The 22,929-nt window shown below is 39.8% G+C and overlaps 1 protein-coding gene across 2 annotated transcripts in view; it reads right to left on the bottom strand.

Moving 5' to 3' along the window:
• ATP7A (ATPase copper transporting alpha) overlaps nucleotides 1-22,929 on the bottom strand; it is a 116,609-nt gene that overhangs the window by 21,060 nt on the left and 72,620 nt on the right. For both annotated transcript variants that reach the window (XM_078147964.1, XM_020964548.2), the window contains exons 6-14: nucleotides 10,318-10,481; nucleotides 9,368-9,529; nucleotides 5,775-5,851; nucleotides 5,368-5,593; nucleotides 3,893-4,126; nucleotides 3,414-3,505; nucleotides 3,054-3,181; nucleotides 763-917; nucleotides 260-394 (exon numbers count right to left, since the gene is read on the bottom strand). In XM_078147964.1, coding sequence (XP_078004090.1) covers nucleotides 260-394; nucleotides 763-917; nucleotides 3,054-3,181; nucleotides 3,414-3,505; nucleotides 3,893-4,126; nucleotides 5,368-5,593; nucleotides 5,775-5,851; nucleotides 9,368-9,529; nucleotides 10,318-10,481 — 1,373 coding nt within the window. The remainder of the gene's footprint in view (nucleotides 1-259; nucleotides 395-762; nucleotides 918-3,053; nucleotides 3,182-3,413; nucleotides 3,506-3,892; nucleotides 4,127-5,367; nucleotides 5,594-5,774; nucleotides 5,852-9,367; nucleotides 9,530-10,317; nucleotides 10,482-22,929) is intronic.

Below are 22,929 nucleotides of genomic sequence, written 5' to 3' on the forward strand. Positions count from 1 at the left end.
CAAAAGGAAATCCATTATACAAATTTTTAAAGTACAATATAGGTTTCGGAGATGCCAAAGGAACATCATATACCTACATGAATGCCCAACATGGCCTCCCTAGCCTTGAACTCTTCTCATGTACACCCGAGATTTTCACAAAATATCAGTTTCTGATAGAGCAATGTCCAAGTTAATTACTTACAAAAAGACAGATAGGAGATGTTAAACTTCCTCCCAATTAAAAAAACAAGAAATAAAGTTCTTACAAACCACTTACAGGAAAATAGGTTTCCACGACTTCAAAATTAATAAATCCAATCACGATCCAGACCAAGAGGGTAACAGCAGAGATGATAACAATGAAAGGAACAAAATAGCCACTAAGTTTGTCTGCAAACTGCTGGATGGGAGCCTGGAATTGCAAAAAATGAAAAAAAGATTTGATTCTGTCTTTTCTTCTCTTTTTTCTCTTTCTTTTTCTTTTTTACTTTGAAGACAGTACATGATTAGCACTGTGGAGAGACATATCATTTCTTGGCCCCCAAATTAACACTGAAACAAATCAGCAGCAACCACATGGTCTGGCCCTGCCTCCCTAGGGCCCATTATGATTCTCTGCCCAGGGGAGGCACTCGATAACCACTTACTCCATTGACTTCTGGCCCAGAACACCACACCTACAGAGGTATCGAAAGGCCACTACTAGGACTAGACCAGCCCATACCACATCTTCTAGGAATCTCTCAGGTGACACCAGCCTCTCCAGCCCAGTCCAGTTACCTTGGATGTCTGCGCTTCCTCCACAAGCTTGACAATTTGAGAGAGGGTTGTATCTGCTCCAACATGTGTTGCTCTGATGAGTAGTGACCCATTCTGGTTAATGGAGCCAGCAATCACTGAGCTCCCTGGCTTCTTGGTGACAGGCATGGCTTCCCCTGGATAAGGAGGTAAGAACAGTACTGAGAGAGCATGCAGAAACAACGGCCTGACAATTCTTAGTTAGACTTCATTTCTGCAGCCAGGATTTGTGGTGTCATTAGTGTAGAGAACTCCCAGGGAAGAAACTCTTTCTGCCAATGCAGGTGTGCAGCTATTAATACAACTTAGTCTGAGAGAACTGCCTGGGGCACTAAGAGGTTAAATGACCTGATCAGGGTCACACAGCCAGTAGGTGTTGGAGACTTGAACCCAGGGCTTCCTTATTCTGATGCCAGTTTTCTAGCTAACTCGGCACAGTTTCCAATAGTCAATACACATTTATCAAATACCTACTATGTGCCAAACATTGTGCTAAGCACTGCAAATACTAATATAAAAAAGAACGACAGTTCTTGTCCTCAAGGAGCTAGTGGTGGAGATGGGGCAGGCCCAGGAAGATACTGGTGGAAAACTCAGAAAAGTCCCAAAGTAGTACAGCCAGGTGAGAATGAGATGTTCTGAGAGGGCTTCCTCTTTAATGGAGGTTTGGGAGTTCATGGCTCCACCCCCCCAATCAGAGGGACAGAGAGTGGGGAGAGTAAATGTTTACTGACTAATGACAGTTTCCCTTGTATATTACTGTTTGAAAATTGCAGTCAATTACTGGAGACCTTCCAACTCCACTGTAATCAAGAAAGAAATACAGGGATCCTCAGAACAGAGGGTAGAAAGAGGCCTTGTGTACATAACATGTCAGATCTGGAGGGGACCGTAGAGACCGTCTAACCTAAAGCCCTTTCAGAATGGAGGAAACGGGCTAAGAGGATGTGAGAGAGGAAGTGCCAGCTAGTTGGCCTGGGGGCAGACCCGGGACTCTCAGCACACTGCCTCTAGTCTATTCTCATTGTCTCTAAACCAAGTAACCCAAAGTTGTGCTGCCTGTAATTATAAAAAAGCATTTTCACTGTGGATGGAATCTGGGTAAGTAAATTCCTGGTTAATGTTAGCTTTCCCCTCATAATGCACGCACTCCTTTCCCTAAAGGATGCTTCCAGGCCACTTCTGGGGACATAGATCCAGGCCTGGGTAGGCTTAAGGTCCAGGCTCTCATTTGAGATTGCTCCAGCAGCACCACCTTGGTCCTGAATCATTCCTAATCCCAGGGCCAATTTTGGCACTAGCTCAATTTCCTCCAGTTCGGGTCAAGTTATATAGGCTCCCCAAGGCTATTCCATGTGCACTCCAAAAGAATCCTCAGTGGTGGCATCCTTGCTTCCTGCACCTTGAATGTCTTCTTCCTTCCCCTCGGCATCCATTCAATTCCTACATGTGCTTTCTGAAGCCCAATAGAATGTTACTCCCTCTAGGAAGTCTGCCCTGTCTTCTCCTTTACCCTAGTGTCAATAAAAACTTCCCTTAGATCTTGAGCAGCATTTTGTTCTGAAATTGAGGCACTTAGCATAAAATGACAGATTATAGTGATACATGTTAATTTATTTTTCCCTTACTAGGCTGTAAGATAAAAATAGGAACCATATTTTATCTAAATTTTATGTCTCTTCCAACACCAGTGAGCTGTATACAGTAGGTACCTAATAAACGCTGGATGCATAATAAAATGAACTGATTTTCAAGGGATTCTCTGGTCTGAGGATAACCTGGTGAAATTAGCTATCTGAATTATTTTCATAGCAGCATGATTCTCAGAGATCATAATGGGCTCATTGCCCTGAAACTTCTGGAAAAACCAAACCCTAAACTAGCTGCCATCAAACTACCTTGTGTCTACTTTGTAGTTATTCCACATAGATTTGTAAATGTGACATGGCTCCCGCAGTAAAACATAAGCTCCTTGGAGAGAAGGAATTGTTTCATTCCTTGTTTTCATATCTTCATCGCTTAGCACAGGGCCTGCCTGGCACATGGTAGGCACTTACGACACATGGAGAGAAACTGGGCCTGGAGTCAGGAAAACCTGAGTTATCACTTACTAGCTGTGTGATCCTGGGCAAGTCATTTGACCTCTGCCTCAGTGTATTGCCTAGCACATAGTAGGTGCTTGATAAATACTTATTCAACCTGTCCAATTGATTGAAAACATCCAATAGTTTGTGGGCTTTTCTACCCTTTCCCAAGCCCCTGAAAGGCCCTACCTGTGATGAGAGATTCATCTACCATCGAATGACCTTCAATAACCCGACCGTCCACTGGGAATTTGCCCCCTGGAACCACTCGAACGATGTCACCTCGCTGCACAAGTTCCACATCCACTTGTTCTTCACTGGAAAGGAATCAACATGCAAAGTTCTCATGACAACCTCCTCTCTCCCATACACTGTACAGGTTGTGTTACACACAGATACGTAAGTTTATAATAACATGGTCAGAGATGGAGCTGCAAAGGCAATTTCATGAGCTCTCTTTGCTGAAACTTCAAATCTGTTGAAGGAATTTTATAACTCTATGGAAACGATGCCAAAAGTGAGAATTACAGAGGAAGAATTATCAAATACCTCAAGAGGATGTTGTCTGCATCTAGAGTTACAATAGTTGCCTCTGTAGCCTGTAGTGAAATCAGTTTTGCAAGAGCCTCTGATGTTTTCCCCTTAAAAAAAAAAAAAGGAAAATATTCAGTAGTAACAATGTTAAAGGAAGAGAAGTAAGATAGCCCTCAGATCTGGGAAGGCAAGACAGCTGTAGCAGAAAGTTAGTTTGGGAAATATAATTGGACCAAATTAGAAAATTTTTCATAACAATTTGGATGGGCACCCAGAATACATTTTTGTCCCATTATTTTTTTTTCTGCTTAAAAGAAGGATTTACTGCAGCTATACAGAACAAATTTCTTGCCTTTGTTAAATCCTCCCATGAATGTTTAAAATAAGCTTTGTTAAAAATTTTCATCTGTGTCAGCTTTTCAACAGCCATATCAATGTTCTCCAGCCTGGGTCGCTGAACCCCCTAACGGCCCTCCTCACTTGCTTCCTTTTACCTTTGCTATGTGCTCCAGCCAGCGCCCCAGCGCAATGAACACAAACAGCATAGGTGGGGTGTCAAAGAAAGTAATGGGGTTCACTTTTGCTCTCTCAGCCATCGCAACCAGGAGGATCACCAAAGAGTAGGCAAATGCAATGGTGGTTGCCAGCACAATGAGCACATCCATATTAGCTGTCTTATGTTTCAGGGCTTTGTATGCCTGGATGTAGAAATGCCAGCCTCCAAAAAACTGCAATAGCAAAGAACCACAGAGATTTTTCCTAGTGAGTCACAAACAGCCATATGAAGGAGCTATAAGTCAGATAGTTTTGGGTTTATTCCTTTGACCAGGGGTTGGTAAACTCTACCTGTTTTGGTACAACTGAAAGCTAAGAATGTTTTTTTTTTAATTTTTAAAATCAAGTTTTGTTATAGTTAAAAATATTAAAACCATTCTTAACTCACTGGCTGTCCAAAAAAGAAGGCGAAGGACGAGTGATGATGGTGGGATTTGGCTCTCAGGTCATAGTTTGCCAACCTTGGCCTTAGAAGCTAACGAAGAGACTTCTAGCAGGAACACTGATGATATAACCCACGAGGCCCTTTGAATGGTCGCACACAACTACTTCTACTTCTCCAATGGAAAGTAAGAACTGTTTTATGTTTTTTGGTAGCCACTGTACCTGACACATAGTAGGTGCTTAATAAATGTTTGGTGAATGTACACATGCTTGAAACCTTTAGGGAAGAACCCAGCTCCTCTGACTTGACCCATGGGCCCAGAATGCTATCCTGCAGACATGTTAGAATGTAAACCTGACAAAGTGGAGGGTCCTGTGATTTTTCTGTTATGTTTGAACAATTAGGGATCAGGAAGAGACTTGCATTCCCTTGTCAAGTATACTCTGTATATAAAACTTACTTCCCCCTTTTCTAGGAGAATTTCACAGGATATACGATGTAGTAGCTGTTTTCTTTTTTTCCCCTTATGGTAGACTTAAGCAGACACAACCGGGAAATGTGTCCTTAACAATTCCAATGAAGTGAGGGACCCAGACTTTAAAAAAAAAAAGCAACCCCCCCTCAGGTATAGTTGCCCTTTTTAGTTGAAATTTCAAGATTACTTTGTCTCATGGTCTAATGGTAGTGCCTCAGGAAACAATGACCTCCAAAATCTATTGCTTAAGTGATTAGACAGAAGCATGATGGAGAAATAACACACATAACATATAATGTGTACTGACAGATTTAAATACTATAGCTAGTAATTCCTCATGCCTTGTTTCCTACCTTGATAACAAACACCATCCTGCTTAATTAGCTTTTAAAAGAATTATCCAATTTAGATTTAACTGTTCAATATAATTGTTTTTGTCCTTTATAAAAATTGGATTTATGGTTATTTTCCTGCTTACATTTGAAAATAAGCTTCTGTGTCAGAAGTTTTGATTGTTTCCACAGTATGCAAAATGTCCACCACATTTCACTTGCCTGAACAGGTATACACAATAAAAAGGACAGCAAATTCATGACAGACAGCCCTGGCAGGATTTGATGCTCCAGAAACATTGAGGAGTGATAGCTTGCCATTTCTTCCTCACTCATGTTGCGATTCTGGTGAATACTAGCAAGGTGGTGGTCCATAACCATCATATAAATCATCAGCCCCATCACAGGAATACAGAAAAACAAACTCACAAGGAAGGCTCGTTTCCACCTTGTAATTAAAAAAAAAATAGGAAAATCTTTTTTGTAGGTAGCCAACAATTATAGATCACATATAATACATAGAGATAATAAACTATGACCACTCCACCCAGGAAAATATTGGCATCTGACTGCCAACATTTAACAAGAAGTCCAAAATTGTAATGAACGAGACACCTGGAATTACTCACTGCTGGATTTCTCGTTTATGGTCAAGGTGGCTTGCTGATCGATCCTTCTTGACTAAAGATGCCTCAAAACCTAAGTTCTAAGGAAAGACAAAAGAAAATTATTTTAAAATATGCTACTAGGGAGATTTTTAGCCAGGCTTTCATGTAAAATATATTCATCTTTCTCAAAGGGATAAGCATTTCCCTTATTAGGAAATAACTGATGTCTAATAATCATTTAGCAAAATTAGGACATTGTATTTCTTCTTATCTGTCAGTTCTCCACCCAGTTGGTTTATCCAACTAAAGGGCAGTCATTCATTTATTAATGGTGCTCCATACATCTAAAGGTAGTTAAATTTCCCCTCTTCCTGCCAAACCAAACAATTAGAAATAAGTGTAAAAGCACGATTTATCACTTTGGCACATCCTTATATACTTATGCTTTTAAGACCTACTAAGGACAGCAGTCCAAAAAATTGGTCAAAAGAAGGGTAGAGACAGCCATAACCTAACGTGCTGATGCTGCTCTCTGTTGACCAATTCCCTGACGTGCACATGTTACACACAGATATAGACATGTATCCTCAATACAAAAACTTCGGTTTGGGAGTACACTAACCTATAGGATGATTGTTTCTTGGGCACCAGTCACTATTCCTAATGTCTCAGGAAAACATCATTTACAAAAATCATTCAGTCACAATGAAAAAGAAAGAGGAAAAAAGGAACCAGACAGCTAAGTCTCATCAGATGATAGCCATGATGATAGACAGTTAAAAAAAAAAAGTATATTCAATTGTTGGGGATAAAGTCTGGTTACATTTCTTTAGAATAAGGAGGTGGAGGTGGGGGGCTGGGTTCTTATCCTGATCCTGACCCTGACACTAGCTGTGTGACCACATCTTTGAGGTGAAGATTCCTTACTTGTAAAATGGGAATAATGACTGTGGCGATCAGCTCATTAGGTTGTCATGAATTTCAGGTACTATGCAAACCTTTAAGCGCTATACAGATGGCAATTATCACTAGTGCTATTTTTTACTGTCAAAGAGCTTTGCCATACATTATCTCTCCTGATCTAGCATCTGGATTAGATACTATTTATATGAATTGTAAACTTGGTGAAAAAAATAATAATGAAGGAAAGCACACATTTGCCATCCTAAGAATTGTACAATAAATAACAGAAAGCCTTTCACAATGAAGTCCAGAGAATCTCATTAAGTGGAAGAGAAGAGAAGCCTCCTCTGTGCAGTAGCATGGTACCAGTATTACCAGTGCTTTTCTTTCTTCTTGTGTGCAGGGGGTAGCAAGGAGGAATGGGAAACTTGTCCCCCTCCAACCCCACACCCCTGTAACCATGTTCTGCAAATGGTGAAGTTAAATTACATGAGATAAAAAGTTGTAAGTCCAGATAAGTCCTAATGTGACAAGTGTCAACGAAGTGTCTCTATGGTTGATCCAGAGCACAGCCACCAACCAGTGGCCCAAGGACAGGAAGTGGGCAGGAAGAGGGTGGGTAGGGAGGATTAGAGGAAGGAGCAGAGGTTTACAAGAGCTCTTTCTCAATTACTCAATACAGGAGGGCAGGATTGTCAGAGCAAAGCAAACATACCTCCTATAGACTACATGTTTCACTAGCATGTGTTTTCCCCTTTTTTATATATAGATGCTGTCATAATTAATGAAATACAAGTTCACTTCAAATTGTCACCAAACTCACAGCAGCTTTTTGTTAGATCTATTTTTGTTAATCAACAGATGGTAACATTCCTATGTAGGGATCCGCCAATTTTTTTTTATGTTAAAAAGGGATTCTCATACTCAATGATGCAGAGTTTGTTATATTGAATACTATTTGAAACAGATAAGTCACAAAATGTTTCAAATCACTAACAAGAGAAATGAAAATGTACACAATTCTGAGGTTTCACTTCATAAAAGATGAAAACAGTCATTGTTAGAGGGGCTATGGGCACACGGCCTTGCTTATATACTTCTTTAGGAGCTGTGAAGTAATTGGTCCAATCCTTTAGTAAAAAAATTTTTAGTTAAGAAAAGTCACTTAACTATTCATACCCTTTACTCCACTAATCCCAATAACAAGGCGCATATATACCAAGGTCAAAAACAAAAAGAAAAGTGCCACCTATACCAACATATTCCACAGCAGCATTCTGTCGTGGCAACAAAAAACTGGAAACAATGTAGATGCCCATCAATGGCAGCTAGGTGGTGCAATGGATTGTATGCTGTACCTGGAGTCAAGAAGACCTGAGTTCAAATCCAACTTCAGATATTTACTGTGTGACCTTGGGCAAGTCATTGAAATACTGTTTGCCTCAGTTTCCTCAACTGGAAAATGGAGATAACAATGGCACCTATCTTCCAGAGTTGTTGTGAGGATAAACTAAGACAAAATGTATAAAGCACTTTGCAAACCTTAAAGAGCTATATGAATGATAGCTATCAACTGAGGAACAGATGAACAAGTTGTGGCCTGAATGTAATCATGCTATATAATTGTAAAAGGCCATAAAAAACAACAAATACGAGGAAATCAGAAAAATATGACTAGCTCCTTTTTTGAACTAAAACAGAATGAAGTACAAAGAACCAGTAGAGCAAAATCTTGTAGTCATGACTACAAGGATGTTAATGAAAAGAACAGTAAAAAGCAGCTGAACTTCGATTAATTGCAATGACCAATCCTGGTCCTAAAGAAAAAGAGAGGTGGAGGATTATGGGAGCATAATGTCACATGCACTGTCAGACTGGCCCATTGCTCTAGTGGTTCCGCTTCATTGTTAAGTGATTTCAGTTCAATATGTTGAGAAATTACTCTGGTGTAAAAGCTAAAAACATCTCTAAACCCTAAAAAAGAAAGAAAGAAAGAAATGAGCTATTGTTAGTTGGGACTTGGCAATATTTTTGTTATCAGAAGAGGCTCATTTGAATGGTTTTGTTTAAACGAGCTTTTCTGTGTACTACGGATATCCTCATTTAGAGATGAACAAAGTAAACTGCTAAAGAATAGAGGAGAAATCAACTATATGGATAGGCACAACGCATAAATAATAGTCATACACTTTCACAAAAAAACTAAAACAAAAACCCCAGGCAAGTGATGGCCATGAAAATTGCCTCACGCCAAATTTTCTTTTACTACCACTTTTTTTCTTTTAGTTTTCCACATCCATTTCAAGGCTAACCATGATTACAGAGATATCTGCATTTTATACCTGATAAATAGCTTATGTCTTCCTGTCCTGCTCTGTTTTGACAAGAACCAGCAGGAGGCAGTGAGGGTGGAGAGAGTGGGGGAAACTGACTTACTCAAAAGTCCTGACTGAATCTGAAGACAAATCTTATGGGGAAAAATGTGAAGGGTCACATAAAGTACCCCAGACTCCTGTCTCTGTTGCTGAGCCAGAAAAGAATGATTCTAGGGGATTTTCAGGGAACTGGTAATTCAGCTATAATCATTCCAGGTTACAATTCAATATTAGAGAGAATAAGTAAGAAATCTTGAGCTAAGCAAATCAGACAGTCTGTTTGAAAACTCTGGTCAATAATGAAATAATGGAAAAAAATAAAATCTTGGTACTTACTTGTATGGTACTGATAACATCTCTTGGGCCAATAATCTCTGGATCATATTTGATGTGAGCTTTGTTGGTGGCCAGAGCCACTGAGCAGTAGAAGATCCCTCTGGTTTTCATAAGGGTAGATTCTATTTTATGCACACAGGAGGCACATGTCATTCCTCTTACCTGTTAAATACAAACATTCGTCTCTTTCAGAAGTAACTTTCTGCTGTATATTGCATTATGGCTAATTAAAGTCACAGCTGTACATAAGACAACATTTTATACAACCAGCAGGTGGCAATCTATTTTCATATATATGTATGTGTGCATGTCTCTGATTGTGCATGTGTGTAATTCTCTAACCTAGTCTCCCTCTAGTACTGCTGAGAGATGATTACTGAAACATGTACTGAGTAGTGACATTGGGCTAGACTAGATATTAGGGTTTTTATTTAAAGTGAAATCATCTGGACTGGTCACCTTGCTTTAATATACTTTCCATAAAATAGCTTACGATACGTTGTGAAAATAAGGAACTGCATTTTTCCCTCTTAAATGAAGAAATTAAAAAAAGAATGCATATTCACCCAAAAAAAAGAGATCAGTGTACAGTGGAAATTATCAACATTTGAGAATCTCTCCTCTTTTTTAAAGACAGAGATTCCACAGCCTATCTTGGCTACCTACCCATCCTTATCTCTAAGAACTGTGCCGTGACATTCTTCCCCACGTCTAATTCATGTTACAGTTCAAACTAATTTCTTGTTATTTTGATTTTTCCTGGAGATGGCATCCTTTGTATCAATTCCAGTCTGTCATTAAATCTTCACGCCTTCTGCTGACTGAGTTATCCCAATTCTTTTAGCCTTTCCTCCAAAGTTTGATTTTCTAGCCTTTTGACTATCTTTGTGGTTCTACTCTGCACCATCCCCAAGTACTCCATGGAAGGCTATTAAGAAGGTCTTACTTACAATAAGTTCCAGAACCCCATCCCCTTCGTCAGCATTTTCCATGACCACAGCTCCAAATCCAAGTTCCCTGATGAATTCTGCTATCATTGGAGGCTGCACAATGGCAGCGTTGTATCTTACTTCTGCCTTGCCAGCCATCAGGGCCACAAGCACAGAATATATCCCTGAGAACATTAATAAAAGAAACAATGCAGACAACATAATACCTATAGAGAAGGAAGGGTTTTGTAATTATCTTTTAATTAGTTTTCAATTAAAACTAAGGCAAATGGTAAGAATGCCTAAAATTAAACTAGAGAAATGAACCTTTAGGCACAGTACAAAGACTGACTGGAGGGACTGGTGTTCATGAGTATAGTGCCCTGGAGAAAGGAACCTACATATGTTGGGAAACCAAAGGTAGAGGGAAGAAATCAGCACTTGATAAAAAGCTTTTTCTTCAAGAAAAATGGATGACTCATTGAGGCAGTGCTCCATCAGACATGGTCTCAAAATGACTGCTCTGCATGTGTTGCCTTGTTCTCTCCAACATGACTAAGCCCACAAAGTCAGAGCCCAGGTCTTATCTAAACTTCGTTATCTCACCCAGTGGCTAGCACAGAGCTTGGTCTACATACAGTAAGTGCTTAGTCATATGTGCTCAGTTGGATTTCTTGAATGTAAGTGCTAAAGGTGAATAGCAAAACAGCCAAGAAAGGAGCAATGTACACATTGCAATATTATCGAATAAAATTCTTTTTCTTCTACTATACTATAGTCTGCCAGTATGTTAATCTTCTTTATTTTTCTCAATTACATGTAAAAAAATTTTTTAACATTCATTTTTTAAAATTTTGAGTTCCAAATTCTCTCTCTCCTTCCCTTCCCCACCTTGAGAAAGCAAGCAATTTGATATAGGTTATACATGTGCAAAACATATTTCCATATTGGCCATGATGCAAAAGAAAACACAGACCAAAACAAAAACAAAGCAAAACAAAAAAACAAGAAAAATAAAGTTTAAAAAGTATGCTACAATCGGCTTTCAGACTCCATCAATTCTTTCTCTGGAGGTAGACAGCATTTTTCATCATGAGTCCTTTGGGACTGTCTTGGATCAGTGTATTGCTAAGAATAGTAAGTCATTCACAGCTGATCATCTGTGTACCGTGTACAGTGTTCTCCTGGTTCTGCTCACTTCACTCTGCATCGGTTCACATAAGCCTTAGTATGTTAGATTATCTAAAAGGTATCTCATACTTCAAATTCCTGGAAACAGACTGGTAATGGAAGAATTCATTAGCAAAACAACTACCATATATTTAGATACGAACCTTCTATGAATGTCTCATCTCTCTAATCAATAAACAAACATTTATTAAATACTTACTATGTGTCAGAACTAGGGGTACAAAGACAAAAACTGAACAAGAGTTCCTGCCCCTAAGAAGCTTATCATCTACTGGAGAGAACAACAGGTTTACAAATGAGTAAAAATAGGCTTTTGTTGTTCATTCATTGTCTTTGTACCCCCAATGCTGACATCACTTGCCAATGGCATCATAAAAAATTATGAAAGGCACAGTTTTGGAGAAATCTGGGCAGACTTGTATGAAATGATCCAGAGTGAAGTGAGCAGAACTAAGAAAACAATTTGTACAATGACAACAACACTATGAAGGAAAACAATTTGAAAGACTTCAAGAACTCTGATCAGTGAGTGACAATCTTGATTCTAGATGATGAAATGTGCTATATACCTCCTGACAGAGAGGTAAGGGACTTGAGACGTAGAATGACACATATATTTTTGGACATGCCCAACGTGGGAATTTGTTTGGCTTGACTATGTATACTTGTAGGCCAGTTTGGCTGGAATGCAGAGTTCATGAGGACGCTTAATGTATAATTAGCCTGGAAAGATAGGCTAGAGCCAGACTGTGAAGAGTTTTAAGTGCCAAATAGAAAAGTTTAAATTTTATCCTAAAATCAATAGGGAACCACTGATGTTTCTGGGGCAGGGGACTGACATGGTCAGGCCCAAGCATAAGTGATAGCAATTTGGCAACTTGTGGAAGATGGATCTTAGAGAGAAGAGACTGGAGAGAGAGAGAGAGAGACCCAATTAATCCATTGTAATAATCCAAGTGAGAGGTGGTGAGGGCCTGGACTAGGGTGCTTATGGTTTGAGTAGTGAGAAGGGGATGGGTGTGAGAGATTTTGAGGAAGTGGAAATAACAAGACTTGACAACTGATTAGATATAGGGAGGGAGTAAAAATGAAAAGTCAAGAATCACCCCTAGGATCAAAAATTTTGCAAATGGAAGAAGGGTGACATCCATGACAAAAACAGGGATGTTAGGAGGTGAGAGTTAAAGATTTACAGTGAAAGATGAATTTTGTTTTGGAAATATTGAGTGTGATATCATTGGATCTTAGGTTTAGAGCTAGAAATGGCCTTCAAGGTCATCTAGGGCAACCCCTTACAGAAGAGGAAATGAGGCCCAGAGGGGTGAAGTGACTTGCTCAATCTGGTTTCCCAGCCCACAGTACTAAGAAGTGAAAGTAAAGAGCAAAAGACAAAACTATAAAAGGCAGATAGGAACTTCCAAAGACCAGCAGACTGGGATCTTTCAGGGATGAGGTGGAAAGCCTCATACTCCTCCATAACCAGAGGGTATCATTGTTTCAAAGCTCAATTCAACTACAGATGTCAAAGAGGGAAAGAAAGGTCCAATATACACAAGTATTCATAGCTGCACATTTTTTTTGCCATAGCAAAGAAATGAAAACAAAGTGGGTACCAACTGATTTGGAAATGGCTAAACAAATTGTAATACAACAATGTGATAAACTAGATACTTACTGGGACATCCATGTGGAGATACATAACATGTAAAAGAGTTCAAGAGAAAGATATGAGAGTTTTATATATAGATCTGGGATCCATTTGCATAGAGATAATAGTTGAATAGGTAGGAGCTGATGAAATCAGTAGGTAGGGAGAGAGAAGAAGAGGGAGGGGAGAGAGACAGAGACAGAGAGAGAGAGAGAGAGAGAGAGAGAGAGAGAGAGAGAGAGAGAACACGTGCAAGTGTGTACACAGGGGGAAGAGGGGGAGGGAGAGGGAGATCTTGAAGAAAGAGGAAAAAAAAGAAGAGAACCCAAGACAGACAATGAAGAGAAAGTAAGTCAAGAAGGATAAGGACTAAAAAAAATTCATTGGACTTAGCAATAAAGAGGTCTTTTGGTGACCTTGGGAAAAGTAGTACCCTGGTGAGACAGAAGCCTAATTACAAGGGATGGCAAAGGAAGTGAGAGGTAAGAAAGTATAAGTAGTGAGTGTAGAAAGCTTCTTCTAGGAGTTTGCCTATGAAAAAGAAGAGAGATATTGGATGATAGCTTAAAGGAATGCTAGGGTCAAGCGAAGGTTTTTGGTGGATAGAGAAGGAAGTAGAGAAGGACTCAGTGGGTAAGGAGACGTTGAAAAGTAGGGAAAGATAAGGATGATTGATGGCGCAAGCTGCCAGAGATTACAGGACGGACTAGGACCAAGAGAGTTGGTCCTCACCAAGATAAGCATTACTCCATTCTGGAGCAAAGGAGGAGAGGATAAAGGACAGTGCTAAAGTGATTTGAAGTGTAAAGTTGGGGAGAAGAGGGAGAGCACAATGGATGGCCTCAATTTTTTGAGTGAAGTATGAGGCAAGGTCCTATGTTGAAGAGTAGGGAGATAGTGGTTGTATGTACATTAAGAGAAGACTTGGAACAGCTTCTGTGCACAGTTAGGTTTAGGAGAATGGGGCAAAAAAATCATCCTTCATGTGAAGTCAACAAGTATTTATATTAAGTACCTAATATGTGCTTGGCACTCCAAAATGAAAAAATTATATTTATAGAGAGATCCAGTTAAAACTGGTCTTATTGGTCAACAGAATGGAATAGATAATTCAAAATTAGAACCAGAAACTTTCAGACTAGTATTTGATAAACCCAATATAACAAAATATTTGGGAAGGGAATTGGTCAATATAAATATTGGCAAAATTGAATAGCAGTATGGTTAAAAAAAAAAAGGACACCTTATATTTCACTTTTTATACCATGTATGACAATAAATTCCAAATGAATCAAGAATTTAATTTTTAATAGAGAACACTGAATAGAATACACAAAGTCATAACTAAGAATTCCAGTATCTTGGGGCATGGCGGGGGGGGTAGGGTGAGGAGCAGAGTATGATATAATGATGGCTTCTGTGTGTGGTTGAGATACAGAGGTCTTGAGAGTTGGGCAGGCTGGGATATTTGGAATAATGTCAAAGTTGGGGTACTGAACCTATTTGGAAGAAAGAAGAGTGACAAAGAGGTCTGTAGTAACAAGGCCCAGGCCAGGACGAAACAAACTTTAAAGGAGAGTTGGTTACTGAGTGATGGTGGCAGATGGAGGATCTGAAAGTAGCAGTAGGGAGCAAAGGGTATGTCAACTCTTCCTCTGTTAGTGTGTCAGGGGATAAGAGAGGAGGTGCAGCCAGCCTTAAAGAAGGTGCCAAAAAATGTGGTGTTTCAGGAGAAAGCTAGGTGCTAGTGAGCACCAGAATATGAGAAGAATTTGAGAGGAAGAAATCTAGAACAAAGAGTTGATCAATAGAGGGTTCCAGAGGGTACCATGGAAAGGGAGGGTTGAGAACAGGAACCAGGGAAGGCTAGAGATGTTTACAACTTAGGACACAGGTGATAGCTGCCATTTCCCTCTGCCTTTGCTCTGATACTCTCTCTCTCCACGCCTAGCTCACTGATACCAATGATTTTTTCAGGACTCCAGACCAAGCACTGAATTGCCAACAGCCCACACCTTGTGAGTATGTGGGACTTAGGTGAGGGGTGTGATGTGGCCACAGACTCCGGGGGTGGCAGCCCAGTGAGAGATCTGGTCTATCAACATGAGGGGACAGAAGTATGGTCTACCTCCTGAAGCACCCTTCCTCAGACATTAATGCCTGGGTTAAAAGCCAGTGTTAGTTCTGGCTCTGATAATTTTACTGCTGTGGTTACAAATAGGAGGAAAATTCTTATTTATTCAATCAATAAAAGAAAATATCAGAGGCAAAATATGTGGATATGATTACATAAAAATAAAGAATTTCTTCATGGCAAAAAGCAATACATACAGAATAAAAGAGAAAGAAATGACTGGGGGAAAGTTCTTACCATAAATATTTCTGATAAAAATCAGGCATCAAAATTTGATGTGGAATTGACCCAGATTAATACAATAAAATCCATTCTCAAAGGATATGAACAGATATTTCTTGAAGGAAGCACAAATGATCAATAACCACCTGAAAAGTTGTTCAAACTCTCTAATAATTAGATAAACGTAAAATAAAGGTCTAATATTCCCACATTACACCCATTACTTTGGTAGAGAGAGTATCAAAAATGAACAAATTTGATGACAAGGCAAATTATCGCACTGTTGCGGGAGCTGTGAATTGGGTCAGGCTTTTACACATTTGACTCTATCCAGGAAGCCACAGAACTATTCCTACCATTTGGGAAGACATATCAAGTGTTTCAGAATGAAGAAAGCAACATCAAATAGGAGACACACTGACTTCAACTTTGTAAAACAAAACAAAAACCAAAAAGCCTACCAACAGAATCTGTAAGAATACACAGAAGCAGCCAAAGAGAGAAGAAGGGCACACATGTGCAAAGAAGCCATTTTAGTGACACTTAAAAAAAGGAAGCCAGCAGGTTAGTTTTGTGGTTTTTTTTTAAATGTCTGTTTTGGTTTTGTCCCAATCTGTGATTTCACTGGTACAGGGAATTCCTGCTGTGGAACCTTCTTCCACCGAACCCAACCACCCACTCATATGTAATTCCCAGTTTCAGAGTGTTGAGGGGTAAGAAGGGAAGAGGAGGAGGAAAGGCTGAGAAGTTAAGTGACTTGCCCAAGGTCTTGTTTGTGTTTTGAATTCAAATCAGAAAAGAACATCCTGTCCATCCCAGGTTAGCTAAAATGTCCAGCTAAAATGGTTTTTAATGAGGCTACCACTCTACCTAGGTAATCACTTCAAGACAAGTGTATTAATTGGAGAGCTATATATTTCCTTATTTAAAACAGTGAACCCTTACTAATTCAGAATATTCTGGGGAAAGGTCAGTCTGTGAAAAGTCTGAATCATGAGTCCAGATCTGTGATTTCATCAGTAAATGGAATTCCAGGTGTGGAAACTCCCTCCATCAATGCAGATTGGTAACTCAACTGTAATTTCTAATCTTACTGAGGCGGTACCTGGAGCCACTGAAAAGTTAAATAACTTGCTCAGAGTCACAGAGCTAGTAAGCCATTGAAAGCAGGATGTGAACCCACATCTTTCCAACTCCATAGCCAGCCCTCCACCCATTAATACCATTTTGCCTCTCCTGAATCATAGGTTATTTAAAAATAGTGCAGTATATATTTTCTCTATATCTGGCTGGTATAAAACTTGGGTGTGACTGACTGATAAAAGCCAACTAATTGGCTTCTATCTGCCATGTTCCTAGTCTCCCAAGGTAAGAGACAAGACACTAAGGTGGAATTTGAAGTTGGTTTCAACTGGAATTTGAAGGCTGTGGATATACTGCTAGAATTTCCTATCCACTGACATAACTCATCCCATGGACCTTAGCCCTGGGGACTTAGGGTGGGCACTGGGGCAGCTCCAGAACCTTTGAAGACTTCTTTGATCTCCTCTTAAGCCACCCAACATTCACAGTAAATATATTTTTAACACGGTAATTTTGTGTAATTATCTTTTTTTATGAGTTAGTTTATTTATTTTTAGTTTTCAAAATTCACTTCCACAAGATTTTGAGTTCCAAATTTTCTCTCCATCTCTCCCCTCCCCCATCCCAAGACAACATGCATTCTGAATACCCCTTCCCCCAATCTGCCCTCCATTCTACCATCCTCCCTCTCTTATCCCCTTTCCTCCTTATTTTCCTGAAGGGTGAGATAGTTATTCCCTCCTTAAGCCAAATCCAATGAGAGTAAGATTCACTCATTCCCTCTCAAACCCTCCCCCACTTCCCCTCCACTATAAAAGCCTTTTCTTGTCTTTCATGTGAGATAATTTACCCCATTCTACCTCTCCCTTTCTCTTTCTCCTAGTATAATCCTCTCTCACCCCTTAATTTTATTCTTCAGATATCACCCATTCATCTTCAACTCACACTATGCCTTCTGTCTATATATCTATATATCTTTATTCATTCATTTATTTATTTATTTTCCCTCCAATTACCCTAATACTGAAAAAAGTCTCATGAGTTACAAATATCACCTTTCCATGCAGGAATGTAAGCAGTTCCACTTTAATAAGTCCCTCATGATTGCTCTTTCCTGTTTACCTCTTCATGCTTCTCTTGAGTCTTGTATTTGAAAGTCAAATTTTCTATTCAGTTCTGATCTTTTCATCAAGAATTCTTGAAAGTCCTCTATTTCACTGAATGTACATTTTTTCCCCTGAAGGACTGCACTCAGTCTTGCTGGGTAGGTGATTCTTGGTTGTAATCCTAGTTCCTTTGACCTCCAGAACACCATATTCCAAGCCCTCCGGTCTCTTAATGTAGAAGCTGCTAAATCCTGTGTTATCCTGATTGTGTTTCCACAATACTTGAATTGTTTCTTTCTGGCTGCTTCTAATATTTTCTCCTTGACCTGGGAACTCTGGAATTTGGCTATAATATTCCTAAGAGTTTTCCTTTGGGGGGGATCTTTCAGGAGGTGATCAGTGGATTCTTTCCATTTCTATTTTACCCTTTGGTTCTAGAATATCAGGGTGGTTTTCTTTGATAATTTCTTGAATGATGATGTCTAGGCTCTTTTTTGATCATGGCTTTCAGATAGTCCAATAGTTTTTAAATTATCTCTCCTGGATCTACTTTCCAGGTCACTTGTTTTTCCAATGAGATTTTTCACATTGTCTTCTATTTTTTCATTCTTTTGGTTTTGTTTTATAATTTCTTGATTTCTCATAGAGTCATTAGCTTCCATTTGCTCCATTCTAATTTTTAAGGAAGTATTTTCTTCAGTGAGCTTTTGGACTTCCTTTTCCATTTGGCCAATTCTGCTTTTTAAGGTATTCTTCTCCTCATTGGCTTTTTGGACCTCTTTTGCCATTTGGGTTAGTCTATTTTTTAAGGTGTTATTTTTTCAGTATTTTTTGGGGTCTCCTTTAGCAAGCCATTGACTAGTTTTTCGTGATTTTCTTGCATCACTCTCATTTCTCTTGTCAGTTTTTCTTCTACTTCTCTTACTTGCTTCTCAAAATCCTTTTTGAGCTCTTCCCTGGCCTAGGACCAATTGCTATTTTTCTTGGAGGCTTTGGATGTAGGAGCTTTGACTTTGTTGTCTTCTTCTGGTTGTATGTTTTGATCTTCTTTGTCACCACCAAAGTAAGATTCTATGGTCTGAGGTTTGGGTTGGTTTTTTTTTTACGCTGTTTGCTGATGTTCCCAGCCAATAACTTGACTTTTAAACTCTTTGTCAAGGTAGGGGTCTGCTTCCTGTGTGGAAGATGTACTGTCCCAAGCTTCAGGGGTTTTGTGCAGCTGTTTTCAGAGCTACTTCTAGGGACCTGTAAATTTTCAGTTCTTCCAAAGTGGTATGATCAAAAGCAAGGTGTTTACTTCTTTCCTGGCCTGTGCTGTGGTCTATGAGTGACCACAAGCATTCTTTTCTGCCTTGGAACTGTGAGGAGGATTCGCTCTGCACTGCTGCCACAGGCTCCACCACGCCAACACTCCTCCTTGCCCCAGGACTGCCACTCAGTACTGAGATCCAGATCCAAGCACAGGCAAAGCAATAATCCTGCCTCAGCACCAGCAACCCTGCTATCCTCCTCTGATCAGTTGCTCAATCTTCCCACTGTCTGTAGGCTGAGGGCTCCAGAAGCAGCCGCCACCCCAGGACTGCACCAGGACTGGGGCCAGATCAGAGCTCCTCTCTTACCCAGGTCCAACAGACCTTTCCTACTGACCTTCTAAGTTGTCTTTGGTGTTTGTAGTTTGAGAAGTCTGGAAACCGCTACAACTACTAGTGATCCAGTCCCCTGAGGACTGCTCCAGGTTCACTGAGGCCTGGTCTTTGCCTGTGCAGCCCATGCTGACCTGTGCTCCTTTCCCAGCCCAGCACAACAGACCTTCCCCATCAACCATCCAGGTTGTCTTGTTTCACTCTGTCTTTTTGTGGGTTCTGCTGATCTAGAATTTGTTTAGAGCCATTTTTTACAGGTATTTGGAAGGGTATGGGGGGAGCTCAAGCAAGTTGCTGCTTTTACTCTGCCATCTTGGCTCCACCCTGTGTATCTTTCAGTGCATGCATACATAATACATACGCGCATATATATATATATACACATACATACATATATATATATACACATACATACATATATATATACACATACATACATATATATATATATATATATATATATATATCCCTTTCAAAGAGTTTTCATTTTATGAGTGTGGTCTATATTTAGGTGACATATTCAGATTAATTTGGTAATTGCTATTTGATCACTTTTCAGTATTCATACTATGACCTCAGCTATGGTAACAAAATATTGCCTAATAGAGATACTTTACCTTGGCCTTTTAGTTCTCCTGGCTTCCTTTGAAGCTCAGCTTAAAGCCCACATTCTGCAGGAAGCCTTTTCCAGTACCCCAAGCTAGAAAAACATTCCTTTTTCCAATTATCTTCCACTCTGTGGATATATCTATATATCCTATATGTGCTAGTTATTTACATATCATTTGCTCCATTAAAATAAATGCTCCATAAAAGCAGGGACCGTAGTTTGTTTTTGGTTTTTTGCTTCTTTGTATCCCTAGCACTTAGGACAGTTCCAGGCACATAGTAAGGGTTTAATAAATGCTCTTTAATTAATTGATTGATTTTAATCAGAGACAGAAGAAAATAACATTTGTCCCAGCACTTGTCCACCATGGAATTACCAGAGGCTGAAATAATGAAGTTTCACTACATTAATGAAGCAAACGTTCATGAGCATGTGCACGCGCGCGCGTGCACACACACACACACACACACACAGAATAACACCTGATTAAGTGGTATTGACAATTACTGCACTAGAGACAGTATGGTTATAAACTGTCACAATGATAAGGCACCTTTCTTCATATAAACAAAGGTGTTTATGATTCCCATCAGCAGGACATGGATACACTACATTCTTGTAAGACAATTAACATTAATAGGTATAATAGAAAAAACAGATCTATAACCTTCAACTCATCAGCAGAGGATATTCCAATAAGCTAAATTATTTTTATCCTGTGTGAAAATTTCTGACAAATACGAAAACAAATTTTACAGGCTAAAAAAATCTGAGTTAGGCTGAAATAACTCAAAAGCCACATTCTCTATAAAGTTTTCTCTGGTTGGAGGCCACTTGGGGGCCTGTGGAAGAGATTTTGGGATTTTATTGGTGTGAAAACTCAGTGAGTCAATGAGTCAACAGAGATATGGCCGCCAAAAAGTTAGTGCTCCCCTAGGCTGTAGCATCCACAACTCATCACCTCACAACTAGACTACTGCAGTAGGGCGTCTGCTTGCCTCAAGTTTCTCCCCACTCTGATCCAACAATGTCACACACCCCCTCCATATCTCCATCCCTATCACCTCCAGGATCAAATACAAATTGCTCTTTTTGGCCTCTAAAGCCCTTCATAATTTAGCCCCCTCCTACTTTTCCATTCTTCTTACACCTTATTTCCATCCACACGTTCTTCAGTCCAGTGACACTGGCCTCCTGACTGTTCCAGGAACAAGCTGCTCCAGCTCTTGGCTCTGGGCATTTTTTCTGGCTGACCCTCCCCCATGCCTGGGATGCTCTTCCCTCCTCATCTCTCCTGCTGGCCTCCCTGGTTTCCTTTAAGTCTCAACTAAAATCCCATTTCCTAACTCCTCAATTCTAGTGCCTTCCCTTTCTTTATTATTGCCTCATTATCTTGTATACAGCTTGTATGTACATAGTTCTTTGGTTATTGTCTCTCCCATTAGATTGTGAACTCTTTGAGGGCAGGGATTGTCTTTTGTCTCTTTTGCATCCCAATAGGTGCTTAACAAATGTTTATTGATGACAGATTCTGAGAAGTAGTAGAGCATGTTAGGAGCTCCATGTGCAGTTCTAGGGACCACATTTTAGGAAAGACAGTGCCAAGCTAGAATGTGCCCAGAAGAGGGCAGCAAGAACCCAAAAGGGATGAAGAGCATGTTTATAGGAGGATCAGTTGAAGGAACTGGTGATGTTTAGACTAGAGAAGAGAAGATTTAGAGGGGACATGAAAGCTCCGTTCAAGTGTCCGAAAGGCTGTCCTGTGGTGGAGAAAGGTGGAGAAAGGAGACGTGGACTGCTTGACCGCAGGGGGCAGAACCAGGAGCAATGGGTAGAGGTCGTGCACATGGGCAAGATGGCGGCCAGATGGAACAGAAAAACATTCTAACAATTATTAGAGCTATCCAAAAATAAAATGGGCCGGCTTGGAAGGGCTGGGCTGCTTCAAACCCTTCTCTTCTATGATTTTCCCCCCTCAGAACTCACAGACCATTCTGATTAGCATCTCTCTAGCATATGTATCCTACAGCATCAGGAGCTCTAGTTACAGTTTTGTTTGCGTCAGATCCTCCTACTAAGACCTGATGTTCCACAAGGGCAGAAAGTTTCATTTAAATTCCATTTCTCCCTCCAGTAGCTAGCACATCGCTTTCTAAATAGCAGGCACTTAATAAATGATTGTTATGGAGCAAATGTTGAATAAAGAATGTCTGATGTGGATTTTCTAAGATCTTGCAACCTGAAACCATATTTTGATTATATCACCTTAAAATATTTTTGGTTTGTTTTTGGTTTTTTGGTTTTGGGTTTGTTTTTTTTTTTTGGCTAGGCAATGGGGTTAAGTGATTTGCCCTGGGTCACACAGCCAGTGAGTGGCGAGTGTCTGAGACCAGATTTGAACTCAGGTCTTCCTGAATCCAGGGCCAGTGCTCTATCCACTGCATCATCTAGCTTCCCCCACCTTAAAATACTTATACTGAAAATAGAGATGAAAGTGCTGGAAGGGTACAGTGAGATTCTAGACAAACTTGAAATACTTAAATGAAAAGATAAGGTTAAAACTACAGATCCTCATTTTATTTAATATTTTTACTTTTATTTTATTATTATTTTTTGTTGTTGTTGTTTGTTTTTAGGCAATTGGGGTTAAAGTGACTTGCCCAAGGTCACACAGCTAATAAGTGTCAAGTGTTTAGTCTGATGCCAGATTTGAACTCAGGTCCTCCTGACTTCAGGGCCAGCACTCTATCCTCCATACCACCTAGCTGCCCCTATTTAATATTTTTACATTGGAAAATTAATACATATTTACTGAATACCAACACGATAAGGTTTTGTATCCTTTTCCAGAAGTCTTAATTACTGTTAAAGAGGAATAAGGAATTAGAGCATCTGGGATAAGGACTGGACCTAGAACTTCGTTAGCATAGGGCATTCCCAGATAAGGAACCTCTTAGCCAATGCAAGTCAGTCCTTTCTCTTCAGCTTCTGTCTTA

Source organism: Phascolarctos cinereus, unplaced genomic scaffold, assembly GCF_003287225.1.
Source record: "Phascolarctos cinereus isolate Bilbo 61053 unplaced genomic scaffold, phaCin_HiC Scaffold_8;HRSCAF=390, whole genome shotgun sequence".
Classification (NCBI taxonomy): Eukaryota; Metazoa; Chordata; class Mammalia; order Diprotodontia; family Phascolarctidae; genus Phascolarctos; species Phascolarctos cinereus.